Source organism: Oryza glaberrima, chromosome 10 (assembly GCF_000147395.1).
Source record: "Oryza glaberrima chromosome 10, OglaRS2, whole genome shotgun sequence".
Classification (NCBI taxonomy): domain Eukaryota; kingdom Viridiplantae; phylum Streptophyta; class Magnoliopsida; order Poales; family Poaceae; genus Oryza; species Oryza glaberrima.
In genome coordinates, this window is record NC_068335.1 from 15,460,510 (window position 1) to 15,476,172 (window position 15,663).

At 41.8% G+C, this 15,663-nt stretch overlaps 2 protein-coding genes across 2 annotated transcripts; both read right to left on the reverse strand.

Moving 5' to 3' along the window:
- Nucleotides 1–537: 537 nt before the first annotated feature.
- Nucleotides 538–3,397, reverse strand: LOC127753254 (ent-cassadiene hydroxylase-like). The gene is made up of 2 exons (XM_052278729.1): nt 2,477–3,397; nt 538–1,314 (listed from the first exon to the last, which is right to left on the reverse strand). The coding sequence occupies exons 1-2, from the start codon at nt 3,395–3,397 to the stop codon at nt 676–678; spliced, it is 1,560 nt and encodes a 519-aa protein (XP_052134689.1). The 3' UTR covers nt 538–675.
- A 3,156-nt stretch (nt 3,398–6,553) lies between these two features.
- Nucleotides 6,554–10,277, reverse strand: LOC127753120 (ent-isokaurene C2/C3-hydroxylase-like). The gene is made up of 2 exons (XM_052278589.1): nt 9,315–10,277; nt 6,554–7,283 (listed from the first exon to the last, which is right to left on the reverse strand). Exons 1-2 carry the CDS (start codon nt 10,245–10,247, stop codon nt 6,642–6,644), a joined length of 1,575 nt encoding a protein of 524 aa, XP_052134549.1. The 5' UTR covers nt 10,248–10,277; the 3' UTR covers nt 6,554–6,641.
- Between the last annotated feature and the right edge of the window lie 5,386 nt (nt 10,278–15,663).

Consider the following 15,663-nt stretch of genomic DNA (forward strand, 5'->3'; position numbering starts at 1 on the left):
AAACTCAATCAATTGTACGTTAATATCACCTTGTTTTGCTTAAAAAGCTTAATCTTCATCTTCAAGAGAAAAGAACACCACCGTAATAGTTAGCTTTCCTGATTGGCCTTGTTAACGTGAGAACCAAATTATGCAGTCCCATATTTCATAACACTTTATTTGATATTCGATTTGATTATACCACGAAACATTCATGATACATGGAAACCAAATTATGGAGACCCATCTTTCATAACATCTAATTTGATAACATGGGACACCTATATTTGGGATGAGGCTTCCTGGATACTTATGGTGTGTTTGAGGAGAAGGAGATTGGGAAGATACGCAAAACGAGGTGAGCCATTAGCGTATAATTAATTGAGTATTAACTATTTTAAATTTCAAAAATGGATTAATATGATTTTTTAAAGCAACTTTCCTATAAAATTTTTTTTGCAAAAAACACACCGTTTAGTAGTTTGGGAAGCGTGCGCGCGGAAAACGAGGTGCTTTCTCACCCTATACCACACAAACGAACACAGACTTAGTGCAGTTTGCAATTGTGCCAATAACATGTCGGCAGAGTAAGACAGTGACTCAACAGAGGATACACTTCCCCTTATTTGATATGCAACTTGATTGTACCATGAAATGTTCATGATTTATTAGGTATCACAAAGGATGCGTAATCTATTATACTATCACTTGTAGGTCGCTTGGAGCAACACGCGTAATAGGGCATAGAATCAGGCTAGTGCGTCTATCTCCAAATAGTCCAGGTGCCTCCTGCATGTCAATATCTTCAGGAGACATTCCATCGGGCAACTTCCAATCGAAATGGTAAAGAAGGCTTGCCAAGGGAAACTCTACATCTGCCATGCCAAGATTCATGCCTGCACACATTCTACGGCCAGATCCAAATGGAACGAATTCAAAATTGCTTCCTTTATAGTCTATGCATTTGTTTTCAAACCTCTCAGGCTTAAACTCCTCGGCATCATTCCAGTATGTTGAGCTCCTGCACATTGCCCATGCGTTCACAAATACAGTTGTGTCCTTCAGTATGTCATAGCCCATTACCTTGCATGTCTGACGACATCGACGAGGGCCTAAAAGGGGCACCGGGCAGTGCATCCTCAATGACTCCTTAATCACCATCTTGAGATAGGTTAACCCACTAATATCATCATCCTCTGTGATGGTGCTTTTTGCTTGGAAAGTTTGCCGCACCTCAGCATGTGCCTTAGCCATTACTCTTGGTGTACGGATGAGTTCTGCCATAGTCCAATTTAGTACGATAGTTGATGTCTCTGTGCCCCCCGAAACTATGTCCTGAAACAATATTAGCACACAAGCTATTATTTATCGATGATTAAAAATTATTTATATTTTAGTTATATATAAAGTTATACAAAACATACTCAATATTTACACAAACATATCTAAACTAGAGTTCTACAAACAGTGCTGCTTTAGTGGACCTTCACCAAGAAGTTTTTTTTTAAAGTATGTAATTGCATTTGTCCAACTTGATGCTCTTTTATGTATCCCAAGATTAAAAATGGGATTTGGCCAAAGTCTCATTTTTTCATAGAAAAAGATTAATTAGACCCCAATTATTACAGTTCAAGCTAGGCAGCTGATCTCCCAAACTAGCTGCCAAAACAATTTTCTATCTGAATAGTAACTTCAAGAGAGTAGGGGAAAAAAGATATCGCCTAGCTTATAAATAAAAACATTGCACGAAGTGATTTTTTAGAGAAGACACTCTTAAAGTATGGAAATTTGCTACTGGACAGGGGACACTACATGTCAACTTTTGTTCTTCGTCACACGTCTACGATTTGCCACTGATTTTGTCATGTTCTATAATATCCATCGACTTTTGCTTAACTTCTACGATTTACCATCGCCGTCCGGTTAGTCTCCGTTAAGTACAAATTTGTCGAAATGACCAAAATACCCTTGGGACAAAAACTTTCAAAATTTGGATAAAAATTCTGAAATATTAGATTTTAAGTTTTTGACCAAATTTTGGATGTTTACAATCTTATGTTTATAACATAATATTTTGATAATTTTATCCAAATTTTGGATTTTTTGTCCCAGGGGTATTTTGGTCATTTGGATAAAATTGTAAAGTACTAACGAAGGCTAACCGGACGGCGATGGTAAATTGTAGAAGTTAAGCAAAAGTCGATGGCATATTGTAGAACATGGCAAGGTCAGTGGCAAATCGTAGACGTGTGACAAAGTCAATGGCATATAATGGATTCTCTCATTTTGATATGACTAACATGTAGTAAGAAAAAAAACAGACGACCTACGTAAAGAATAATACTTCATCCGTTTCAAAATATAAGGTTTTTATAGGTATGGATCTGAATAACTACCGGTCCAAATTTACATCCATAGTTATATTTCCACACTCAAAATTCAATTAGTTGTTGGATGCTGTTGTGAGGGGGTTGGGAGTGAGGAGGCAATTGCTTACAAATAAAAGCATGACGATGAGTTCCATGGTAATTGGGATTGGTGTGTCCCCCTCCTTCTGAAGCCTGAGCAGGACGTCGAGGAAGCACTCGTTTGTGGGCCCCGCCTCGCCATCGCCGCTCCTGTCCGTCGTCATCTCCTCTCGTTCTTGTATGATCTGCTCCAAGATAAGCTCCATCTTCTTCCGGCTGGCGAGCGCCCTGCGCGGCGCCGTGCCGAGCATCCGCGCGAGCCTGCTCGACGGGAAGAGGTCGGCGACGGTGAGCCACGACGTCTGGCTCAGGGCGGTGCAGAGCGCGCCGAGGAACTCGTCGCGGTGCTTGCTCCGGCCGCCGACGCAGCACCTCACCATGATGTCGTTGACGAGCCTGGCGACCCTCTCGCTGAGGTTCACGGCGACCTCGCCGCCGCCGGCGGCGGACGCTGCGAGGTCCCGGACCAGGCGCGCCACCTCCTCCTCGCGGATCCGCCGGAATGACCTCACCCGCGCGGCGGTCAGCAGCTGCTGCGTGCAGAGCATCTTGAGGTGGCGCCACCGCTCGCCGTAGGGGGCGAAGGCGAGGTCGCCGCCGCCGAAGGTGATGGCCCCGAGCGTGGTGGTGATGAACCGGTCGGCGAACCTGGCGTCCTGGTTCTTGAGGACCTCCTCCGCCGCCTCCGTCGACGACACGACCACCGCGGGCACCTCGCCGAGCCACACCTGCATGAGCGGGCCGTGCTTCTCGGCGAGCGCCCGCATCGAGCGGTGGATGCTGGGGCTCCTCATCACGAGGTGATGGAGGCTGCCGATCACCGGCAGCGTCCATGGCCCCGGCGGCAGGTTCAGCCTCGGCTTGTTGGTTGCACGATATACCAGCTTGGAGATGGTCACGATGGAGACGACGGACACGGCCAGAGCCAGCAGCAGCAGCTTGTCGTCCATGACACAGTACGTGCGAAATCGAGCAGCTGGCTACCTTACAGAGTACGTAGAAGTTGCAGCATACTGGGGTACTATATAAATAGAGAGCTGCTACAAAACAGAATCCTATTGCAACGGGATAGACATATTAACTATTCTCTTGCACGAGTATTACAGGTATTAGATCCTAGGTATCACAGGTACTGGGTAACATGTATCACAGTTATCGGGTACCATGTAGTTATACCACAATAGGTATCAGGTACTGTCTCATAGAAGGGTATCCCGTCCAACGGGATACCGTTGTCTAGGTTTTCTGATATAAATAGGCAGAAAAGGCCATGGCAAATTTAATTGGCAAGTGCGTGGCGAACTCGATCGATGTTGTGCAAGTCGAAGAGGTGTGGCAACCCGACCGCGGAACACGGCGCCTTCCCGTGCGAATACGTTGCACGTACACACCATGTGCATAGCTCCATCCACCGATCCACGCGCGCCGTGGAACTCCTCGCCCATTCGTCCCACCATACCGCACCATCGTATCGGGCGGATGGGATCGTATCGGGCTTTTGGTTATGAATCTTTTTATTCCAAGCAATATGGGGATCTTAGATAATAGGATTGGTTTTTCTAGCAGTATGGGGATCTCAGCTTTCGGATCCAATAAATTATTTTTCTAATGTTCGATTTAATATTTATATAAGTTGTATGTAGCTATCATGCGAAAAAAAAGGTAATAACAACAGGGCAAAAGGAGTTGGGACTCTACTCTCATCTTTTTCCGTGGGCACACTTTTCAAACGGTTAAACGATTCATTTTTTAAAAATACTTTCTATACGAAAGCTGCTTAAAAAAATCATATTTATGTATTTTTTTTAAAAAAGCCAATACTTAATTAATCGCGCTAATAGACCGCTCTATTTTACGTGCGGCAAGATTAGTTCCCATCCCTTACTACCCATCCCTCATTACCGAACACACCAGGTTGCAAATATAGCGATACATATATATCATATATCATACCCGAAAAATATTCATAGATAGTCCCATACGTTATATCCATATCGCGATACACGGTCGCCCCTCACGTGGTTAGCCCATGCTGCCGGCAGGAAGGAAAATTTACAGGAACAAAAAGTCGTCCTTGAGTCCTTCAATGATTTAAAGGACTCATCTCAAATAACTCGGACTCTTGACATGGAAGTAAACCAGGAACAAGTAAGGATCAAAATTATCAGAAATAATACTTTTTTTTTCTTTTTAGAACTATATTGGTATATAGTCGGGATTTTTTTATATTTATAAATTTAATTATTTAGTGACAACTTAATAAAAAGAAAAAATATAAAACTAAATTATACAGTAAAAAAAATTGAAAACGATATTATTTTTTACGGTAGGATTGATCATGTTTGGAGTGGCGGTCAAAATGACGCTGGGCTCGCTGTTCCTAAATTCCTAATTGAGTCGTATAGGTTTGCATCTGACCAACTAATAATTGATTTTTTATTTGTTTCTACAGACTGATACTGGTTTTCTTTTAGATATTAAAACCGATATCCAGGATGAATGTTCAAAGCTTTTTTATTAGAGAAAATGTCGAAACGACCCTACTTATATAGAAAGCAAATTTGTCTTGCTGGGGATTCCAGCTTACATCAATGTGCATACATAGACCAAAAGAGGCCCCTCCGGCCCATAGAAACAACCAATTTTTAGACAGCAGGGACAACACATGACCCAGAAGTGAAGATACACCAGACGCAGCGATTCAAAAAGCTTTCCAAAACACCTCCACAAAGTAACAGACGGCAAAAAACTCTAACTAACACACCCCAGTTCTGATATTTCGCAGTCCAGCACAACATTCCTTCAGTCTTCTTGTCAGCAACTCCAGTTCATCAGTCTCCACACCTTTGAAAAGTGGTATTTACATCCAAATTTGACACCAATGGACGAAATAGGAGAAAATTATCAAAGTTTGGAAAGTACCGGGTTTCCTTCACAGGACCAAAAAGTTGCCAACAAGTGGTTTCCACTACATTAAGAAAGAAGTGATTTGGAAAGGGAGCATTAGTGGGGAGTAGGCTATTTTATCTCGAAAAACCATGTTATTCCTAGTAATCCAAAGTGTCCAACTAACAGCAGCAAGCACCGCCAATTTAACATTCATGTGTTTGAAAACAGTTCTAAGTTAAGCTAAACAGAAAAAATCATCGAAGTTGAAAGGGATCTGTCCCCAACCCAGCACATCTCTACACAAACACTAAACAAAAGTAGCCATAGGGCATCTAAAAAGGATATGGTCTGTTGTTTTCTAGCTCCCCACAGAGTAAGCACAGGGCTGAACCATTCCAACCCTTTTTTTGCTAAGTTAGATGAGGCTTGAATTCTATCTCTCAAACCTAACCAGATGAAGTGTTTAATTTTTAGGGGGCAAGGAGCACTCCAGAGCTGTTGCAATTGGGTGTCTATCACCCCCTAAAGGTTAAAACTCTGTTTCCCACCGAAAGAAATTAATTTTAAATCTGAGGCCGAATCCTTATCCACAAATAACTCTCCTCATATTTCTCTCCCTCCCCCAGGTCATCCTCGTCGTCTGTGGTCATCTCCAACCTGAGAGGCATCCCTCCCTCGTGCTCCGGCCACCGCCTCCTTTGACACCCCAAATCATGGCACATTCATAGGCCATGATGGGCTAGGACTGAAACTCTTAACATGCTAATGTCTCAGAGACGTGCTCGTACACTTGAAGTAGGCATTAAAGCAACCGTTGTCATGACCGCTTGGACCAACGGCTACCTGCCAAGGCTGCTGAGACAATCCCTTCATGATTGCCAACTTCCAGTCGAGAACGCAAACATTATCTCTTTCTCAAACTAGATCATGTAGTGACATACAACCCTCATTGTTTCGCTTATGATTGTACTTATAAGCCAAATTTTAATTTTAAAATTTCTTTTTGAAGTTTTTTTTATCATAGTTTAATTTACAACATTTTTTTTGAATCGCTAAGGACACGTATGTAAAAGTTTTTCTCGCAAATTATTTTTAGTTGCTAATAAGACATTCAGATAGCCATAAGTAGCATAACGAAACAACGGGGCTGATAATAGTGTAATGACTGGTCTTCTGCCCTTTGTCTACGTGGGAGCCAAATTATGTAAACCCGTCTTCCATTACACCTTAATTATTTGATACAAAACTTGATTACACACCAGTACAAACCGTTCAAGTTAATATCTACCACAAAGGATGAGTTATCTATGATGCTATCACTTGTGGGTTGCTTGGAGCAACACGTGTAACCGGGCACATAATTAGGCTACTGCGTTTACCTACAAGTATTCCAGGTGCATCCTGCATGTCAACATCTTCAGGCATCATTCCAACAGGCAACTTCCAATCAAAATGATACAGAAGGCTAGCTAAGGGGAGCTCTACATTCGCAATGCCAAGGTTCATAGCCGCACACATTCTACGGCCCGATCCAAATGGAAGGAATTCAAAGTTAGTTCCTTTATAGTCGATACTTTTGTTCTCAAACCTCTCTGGTTGAAACTCTTCGGCATCATCCCAATATTTTGGGTCTCTGCATATTGCCCATGCATTCACAAATACAGTTGTGTCTTTCGGTATGTCGTAGCCCATAACTTTGCATGTCTCTCGACATTTACGAGGGCCTAAAAGGGGCACTGGGCAGTGCATCCTCAATGACTCCTTAATCACCATTTTGAGATAGGTCAACTCGTTTACACCGTCATCCTCTGTGATGGTGTTCTTTCCTTGGAAAGCTTGCCGCACTTCAACATGAGCCTTTGCCATTACTTTTGGTTTTCTGATGAGTTCTGCCATTGTCCAGATTAATGTGGAAGATGATGTCTCGCTGCCCCCTGAAAACATGTCCTGGAATGGTATTGTCACACAAATTATTATTCATTATGGTAATTAGAAACTATTTATCTTTCAGTTATATAAATTTACATAACATACCCTACATTTACACAATATACCTAAACTTAGAGAACTTAGAGTTCTGCACTACATACATTGCTGCTTAATTTTGAGAACTTATATGTTTGGCCAGACTAGAATTAATGCTTTCTTACCTTTTATGATTCAGCATGATATAGTTTGTTCTTTAAAAACTTAGGGCCTAATTAGAAGAGTTCCAGCTAGCCAAATTGAAATAGGGGAAAAGAACGTCTGCTAGCTTATAAATAAATATCACCACAACCGAATGAATTTATCCATACAGCATTATGATTTATTAATAGCACAATTTTGATATTGTTGGTCGCCATATCCAACCTAAACTTGCACAGCTAAGCTTCCATTGTTATGTGCAACTTGCATTTCCTTTAATGATTTCCTCCATCCATTTTTTAATATACGACGCCATTGACATTTTAGACATGTTTGTAACTATTGTTTATTTTGTTGTGGCTTGATTTACCACTAAAGATTCTTTATGAATGACTCATATTTTTTTATGTTTGCACAAAAATTTTGAATAAGACAAATGGTATTAAAAAATTCAACGGCATCGTGTATTAAAAAATGAAGCACTATGTGACTCATACTTACAACACACTCAAATAGACGGATACCAATGTTACACTCCTAACACATGCAAGTATGCTTTCTTAATACACCATCAAAGAGGGTACAGGGTTCACAGTTCCAGTTGAATAGGGTTCACAGTTCCAGTTGAATGCGGTTTGGATTTCGCAAAATCCAGACTTCCTAGACCGGGTTGAAAACATAAACCACTCGGTGGTATTTTGGTGAAGTTAAAAAATATTAAACTATTTTAAACTTTTGATAAAACAATATTTGGGTTTTATCTTTTTTGTCGGTTTATCAGTAATTTCTATGAAATTTGACGATATCGCTTGTGAGCGGATTTTGATCTAGTATCAGGATTGTGAACCCTATTTGACCAAGGATAAATCTCTAACCGCGTTAATATCGCTTTGACCTCACTAAGGCTGAGTTCTTATCCCACTTTTCCCAACTCAACTCTCTCGTTTTCCTCGAGCACGCTTTTCAAACTGCTAAACGGTGTGTTTTTTTGCAAAAAAATTCTATATGAAAGTTGTTTTAAAAAAAATTAATCCATTTTTCAAAAAAAATGTTAATACTTAATTAATCGTCCAATAATAAGTGCTTCGTTTTGTGTGCCGGTGTCCCGAACACAGCCTAAGTGTAACTGCATGCATATGTGCGATTCTATGTATCAAGCTACTCTAGAGAGTGAAGTTGAGTCTATTTGCCAATTGACTTATTTTTCCCATATATATGTACATTATTTTTTTAAAAAAATCATTACATCTTCATCTAACAACTAAAATAAAGAACTAACTTAAAGTCAAAAGGCCACATTTTAGTGTGATCCTTACCAACATAAAATAGAATAATTATAGTCCTGATTAGAATAACGACATATCTTGATTAGAATAATAAAATATATGTATGTTATTTCGAAATATATAAAAAGGAATATAAAGTTACCATCTCGATATGTATATGAAAGTTGTACCTTTTATATCATGCAAGTTTAGACTACTCATACATGTAAGTCTAGGTGGGCGATAGATTAGATATTCTCCGTCTCAAAATATAACAATTTTTAGATATGATCTTCAGAATGCTAATTTGACTAATGATATTTATAAAAATAAGTTGTTTAAATAAGAAAAGTTACATATTAGATATTTATCTACTAGTAACATCACTCTTTCGTGATCAATCTTTTTAATTTTTTTTGGCTATTGGTAGTTAAAGTAAAAAATATTTGATTAGCATTATTCCAAAAATGGTTATATTTTGGAAAGGATTGAGTAGTTGATAAATAGCAAAACTATTTTTATTTGGTTGTTGGAAACTAAAATGTTGGGAGGAGAGGTTTGGTGGTGCAGAGGCGCAATTGCTTACAAATAAAAGCACGACGATGACTTCGTTAGTAATTGGGATTGGTGTGTTGCCATCCTTCTGAAGCCTCAGCAGGACATCCAAGAAGCACTCGCTCGTGTTCATCGCCTCGCCGTCGCCGTCGCCGCCATGGCTGCTCCTGTCCATGATCCTCTTTCGTTCTTGAATGATCTGCTCCAAGATGTGCTCTATCTTCTTCCGGCTGGCGAGCGCCTTGCGCGGCGCCGTGCCGAGCATCCGCGCGAGCTTGCTCGACGGGAAGACGTCGGCCACGGTGAGCCATGTCGTCTGGTCCAACGCGGTGCGGAGGGCGTCGAGGAACTCGTCGCGGTGCTCGCTCCGGCCGCCGACGCAGCACCTCACGACGACGTCGTTGATGAGCTTCGCGATCCTGCCGCTCAGGTTCACGGCCTCGCCGGCGGCGGCGGACGCGGCGAGGTCCCGGACCAGGCGCGCCACCTCCTCCTCGCGGATGCGCCGGAACGACCTCACCCGCGCGGCGGACAGGAGCTCCAGCGTGCACAGCTTCCGGAGCTGCCGCCACCGCTCGCCGTAGGGCGCGAAGGCCATGTCGTTGCCGCCGAAGGTGATCACCCCGATGGTGGTGCTGAGGAAGCGGTCGGCGAACGTGACGTCCTGGTTCCTGAGGATCTCCTCCGCCGCCTCCGGCGATGACACGACCACGGCGAACACCTCGCCGAGCGATATCTGCATGAGGTGGTGGCGCCCGTGCTTCTCGGCGAGCGCGCGCATCGACCGGTGGATGGCGTGGCTCCCCACGAGGTGGTGGAGGCTGCCGATCACCGGCAGCTTCCATGGCCCCGGCGGCAGGTTCAGCCTTGGCTTGGTGGCATATGATACCAGCTTGGAGATGACGACGGCGATGAGCACGGACACTGACAGTACGGTCAGAGCCAGCGGCAGCTTGTCCTCCATGACACAATATGGGAGGAGCTTGAAGTTGATTTAGACTTCTACACTTGCTTGAAGTTGCTTGAAGTTGCAATATAATTAGGCAAATATATATACTGCCATGGCAACTGGATGCTGTTCACTACTTGGACTGATCTTAAGGCACCATCCTTTTCTGATTAAAATATATATCTCACATCCTTTTTTTTCATATTTTTTAAACTGCAAGACGATCGTAAACTTTCTATATAGAAATTACTGTAAAATATTAGATAAATATATTTTTCTTTTTTCTCAACTTTATTTTCATCTTCGGTAAAAACGAACACCGTGTTATTCTTCTTAATTTTCTGTCTATGTCACGGATCACACACGGAGCCGCCAGGCACAGTGAGCCGCCGTAGAAATAACTAACTTGACCCTGGAAAAATATGGCCACGTGATCGGAAAGCAGTTCTATTTTGATGTATATGTCGAAAGCTACCCTTCTTTCCATAAATAATCCAATATTACTACAATTGACACATGCGTATCTAGACCTACTTTTTTTTTTTCAAGGATTGAGGAGTACCAGCTGGCAACACACATTAACACAAGGCAAAGCAGGACGCGAGCATATAGTCTTATATGGTTTCTCTATACTAATTAATGTCACTACAGACTATCCTTCTATAATAATAAAGACAATAAAATTTTTAAATCATTAATGCACTAATAATTTTTAGTTATACTTTTTTTCTTTTATCCACCCTTGTGCAATAAATTTTCCGCTAATAAATGCTAAGAGTCGACTATAAGCCTTTATCATGCTTAGCAACGATGTTTCTTATTTCTCCCCTCTCTTTTTCCACGTCACCAAATTTAGGTGGTGTTTGTATCTAGGGACTAATCTTTAGTCCATGTCACATCAGATGTTTGACGCTAATTTAGAGTATTAAACATAGACTAATTACAAAACTAATTGCATAAATGAGAGCTAATTCGCGAGAAATTTTTTTAAGCCTAATTAATCTATAATTAGCACATATTTACTGTAACATCACATGGGCTAATTATGGATTAATTAGACTCAATAGATTCGTTTTGCGAATTAGTCCAGGGTTATGGAATGGGTTGTCATTAGTCTATGTTTAATACTTCTAATTAATGTCCAAACATTCGATGTGCAGAGACTAAAGTTACTTGTATCAAGTATCTAGATGACACACCCGCACAAATTTAGGATTTGCTCGTGCACTTCACTCTAGTGTAAATTAAGTAAGTGGCACCTTACTCTAGTTCGCTCTATGATGGGAGGGGCCCAGCCTAGAGTTTGTACTTTTGAAATGGGGTTTTTTTTTGCTGGAGGAGAGTATCTAAATTACCAAAATTTTGGTACTTTGTTGGCCGAAATTATTTGAAAGTATTTTGAATGAATTTGAATATACTTTAACCAAATTCACAAATAAAAATAGGAAAAAAATTCGAACGAGATATGAAATTGTTGGATTTCATTCCGAATTTGCAATCACTAGCCAAGCCCCTGCTCACCTTCCCATGCCTCCACCGCTGAACAGTATAAAAGTATAGCGTACTGTTCACTACATTCGGTTCAACCACGGAATCCGTCTTGGGTATTATCTTTTCAGCCACTTAATCGAATTCTTTTCGTAGATTATTTGATCCACATTTCTAAACGTACATTTTCTTAAAAAGTTTCTTCTACTGCATTTGCCGAGATCACTCGTTGTAAATGTTATGGGCATTTGGCCAGAAGGCAGAGGCCCTTAGGCAGCCCATAACAATTAAGTTATAGATAAGATAAAATTAAGTTCTTACTTAGGGGTCAAGTTGTACTATCTATATAAGGATGGGATTATATCTATTATCAATTAAGCAATGAATAGCGAAAGTGCCTGCAGCCTAGTGGTTACAAGAGCCTCAGCAGCACCTGAGGTCTTAGGTTCGACTCCCTATGGGAGCGAATTTTCAAGGATTTAATGACGTTGTGCTTTCAGTGGTAGATGACATATCCGTCGACAGCGAAGCACCTGTGGTGAGTTCCTCAATCTCTCAAGTATTTGCTGGCCCAGTCTTTGAAGATGCTCATAGGGTCTTAGGTTCGACTCCCTATGGGAGCGAATTTTCAAGGATTTAATGACGTTGTGCTTTCAGTGGTAGATGACATACCCGTCGACAGCGAAGCACCTGTGGTGAGTTCCTCAATCTCTCAAGTATTTGCCGGCCCAGTCTTCGAAGATGCTCATAGGGGGTAGGGTTTGCGTGCGTACGTTCATAGGGGTGAGTGTGCGTGCGTTGTGAGTGTCTGCGTTATACGTGTAATTCTCAAAAATAAAAATTAAGCAATGAATATCAATTAGTCTACGCTACACGGCTATCCTCCCGGTGGTGTTTATCTGGCTCAGTCTTCGAAGATGCTCATAGGGGGTAGGGTTTGCGTGCGTACGTTCATAGGGGTGAGTGTGCGTGCGTTGTGAGTGTCTGCGTTATACGTGTAATTCTCAAAAATAAAATTAAGCAATGAATATCAATTAGTCTAATCTCTTCCTCCCAACAATTATTAATTGGTCTAATCTCTTCCTCCCAACAATGTTCTTCTCCCTAGGCTAAATCTACATCCCTTCTCTAGGAGCCGACGCCGCACGGCTATCCTCCCGGTGGTGTTTATCCCGTCATGCCCTCGGGTCATGACAGTAAAATACTTACTCTGTTTTATATTGTAAGTCGTTTTTACTTTTTTTATCAAAAGCGTTTTCACCTTTTTCGACTCAAACTTTTATAAGTTTGACCAAATTTATAGAAAAATATATTAACATTTCCAACATAAAACAAACACATTATCCAAATATATTCAATGTTACATTTAATGCATCTAATTTGATGTTATAAATGTTGCTAAATTTTTCTATAAACTTAATCAAACCTAAATATATTTTAGAAAAAATTAAAGCGACTGATAATATGGAAAGGAGGGAGTATTTGATCAGTTTATTTAAAAAAAATTAAGTTATCCTTATAGTTAAATAGCTAATCAATCCAATGAACAATCTCTTTTTAAACGATCCCCTTTGTTGGACTTGGGTTTCTTCGTTCCTCCTCTACGGCGAGGGAACGGCGTCGTATTCCTCCACGCCCAAGGAAGCTCTTCGCACAAGTACACCATCGTCGACTCGCCGTTGTCTCAAAGACTCAAATACAGCGCTGCTCGCACGCGAACCAGGCCTTGGGCGCATCGGGCGGTTGATTCCTGGGAACCCACTACGTGTCTACGTAGGCCTACCACTGGGGTAATCCATATCCATACCTAATTTTATTCATCCCTATCTTAAAAAAGATTACTTATACCTAAATTAAATGGGTATTATCTAATAGGTATGGTTAATGTAATGGATACAGAAGAGAAATATGTGGGTTTTACATGTATAAATGGATCAAAATTTGTACAAATCTCTTTCATATAACAAATAATCCCTCCATATTTTAGTTAAATTTTATAAGATTTTATAATGTGAATGTGACTTTAAAAATTTAGAGCCACGTTTTACATATAGCAAATTGATATATGAATAAATTAGGTAAAATGGTAATACCCTCCCCATATTCAAAATTTAAATGGGTAATTTAAATTAGGTATGGATATAGCGATGCATAATGAATACCCAGTTAATGAATACAACCACACTGTTAATGGTACTCCTACCTCACAGCCTCACACCACCGACAAAAATCACAAATATCTTTCCGCTTTGTTTGCCATGTACGGCTCTCTGCGTATTTACAGTAGCTGTTGGCGTCGTGTGCTCTTCTACAGCACGAGGTTTGCTTGACGTTCACATCATCTCGATCTGTTTTTGTCACGCTTGCCGAAAAAATCTAGGTTCGCAACTTTTTCTATGATGATAGATTATGCAGGATGGACGTTGTCAGGGTATATCTTCTACCCTTAGATATACGCTATACATCGATATGGTATATCTGCGCGTATATGGACGTTCTCTGTATACGCTAAGAAAATTCATCACGGAGTCTACAGATGGAAAGATTCCTACCCGGATAGGACTGGGTCGTCACTGTATCGTGTAGGGTCCGATGTCTCCGAGTACTATTTGGAAACCACCTGACCCGCGGTATAAAAGGGACCCCCTGGAGGACCTAAGGCATCGAATCTCATAGCCAAGACAACCACCACAACCTACGAAGCCGGAGCCTACTGGAGCCAGGTCGCCGGGTGATCTAGTCGAACCAACTCGACTACGGTCTCGTCGGTATCATCGAGTTCCCCTATTCCCTTTGTAATCTGTGATTTACATCATATAATCCCATATCAACTGGAGTAGGGCTATTACCTACCAAGGGGTCTGAACCAGTATAATCCATGTTTTCTGTTTGCTTGATGTCGTACTACGTAGATCCTCGTACCAGCGTACCCCAATACCCTCTATATCCGGTCTACAGGTAACCCCCGTCGACAGATGTTATTCTTTAATTTATCTGACCCGTGTTGATGTGATATATATAAAAAAGAAACAAATTTACTATAAGATACTCAAAATTTATAAAATTTACTGGTAGATGTCGTAAAATGTGTCACGGCTAGAAAATACCTAAAAAACTACTAAGGCTATCCCTAGCTTGTACCCTTGGCTCACGCCGTCGAGCTCCTATCCCTTTTATAGCTAGAATTGCGTCTCTGCAGGGAGGCGTGATTCCCAGCAGGGAAATGTGCATCTGTTCCTCGGCTCTCTTTTCCCGAGCCACGGCATGTGGCTATGCTTTGGGGCGAGCCCGGCGCGGTGTCCCATACCCACATCATGGTCCCACCCACCCCCCCCCCCCCCCCCACACACACACACACATTTTCTCTTCTTGCCCTAGGCTGCCGTTCTGCGGACCCGTGTCAGTCACCGCACTACAAACCCACATCCACATCAGATTGAAGATTATGAAGAAAGAAGGCGAGCAAATCTAGATCAAGGAGGAGGAAGAAAGAAGGGTGAGCAATGGCAGGTACCATCTAATTCGGCCACTAAATGCTCCCCTCATCCGCTGTCTTCCAGTTTGGGCACAGCCCCCTCACACTCCATCTTGAGCTCTTCCTCTTCTTCCACTCCATCCTCTTCTTTCTCTCCATCCACTGTCCTCCGGTCGGGGTGCCGCTCCATCCTTCTTCGTTCTCTCCATCCACTGTCCTCTTATCTAGGCATGGCGATGTGCAGATGTCCTCTTGGGCTCGGCAGAGAAAATGAGAAAGAAGGAGGATGGGTGGGTGGCGATGGCTAGAGCGTGCGGTATTGCCGTATTGGGGGGCGGTGGAGAAAACGAGAAGAGGAGGCTGGTGGTTGGTTTGGGCTGAAATAAATTAGGGGTAGGGTAGGAAAAACGTGCATTTGGCTCCATGGATTAGGACACATACATTGTGGGCTAGAGTGCCTTTAAACAG

Excerpts from the sequence above, each read along its gene's own strand:
- LOC127753120 (XM_052278589.1), bottom strand. The coding sequence starts at position 10,247 with ATGGAGGACAAGCTGCCGCTGGCTCTGACCGTACTGTCAGTGTCCGTG. Across the intron at positions 7,284-9,314 it reads TCATCGTCGTGCTTTTATTT|GACATGTTTTCAGGGGGCAG; the intron begins GTAAGCAATTGC and ends ATACCATTCCAG.
- LOC127753254 (XM_052278729.1), bottom strand. The coding sequence starts at position 3,397 with ATGGACGACAAGCTGCTGCTGCTGGCTCTGGCCGTGTCCGTCGTCTCC. Across the intron at positions 1,315-2,476 it reads TCATCGTCATGCTTTTATTT|GACATAGTTTCGGGGGGCAC; the intron begins GTAAGCAATTGC and ends ATATTGTTTCAG.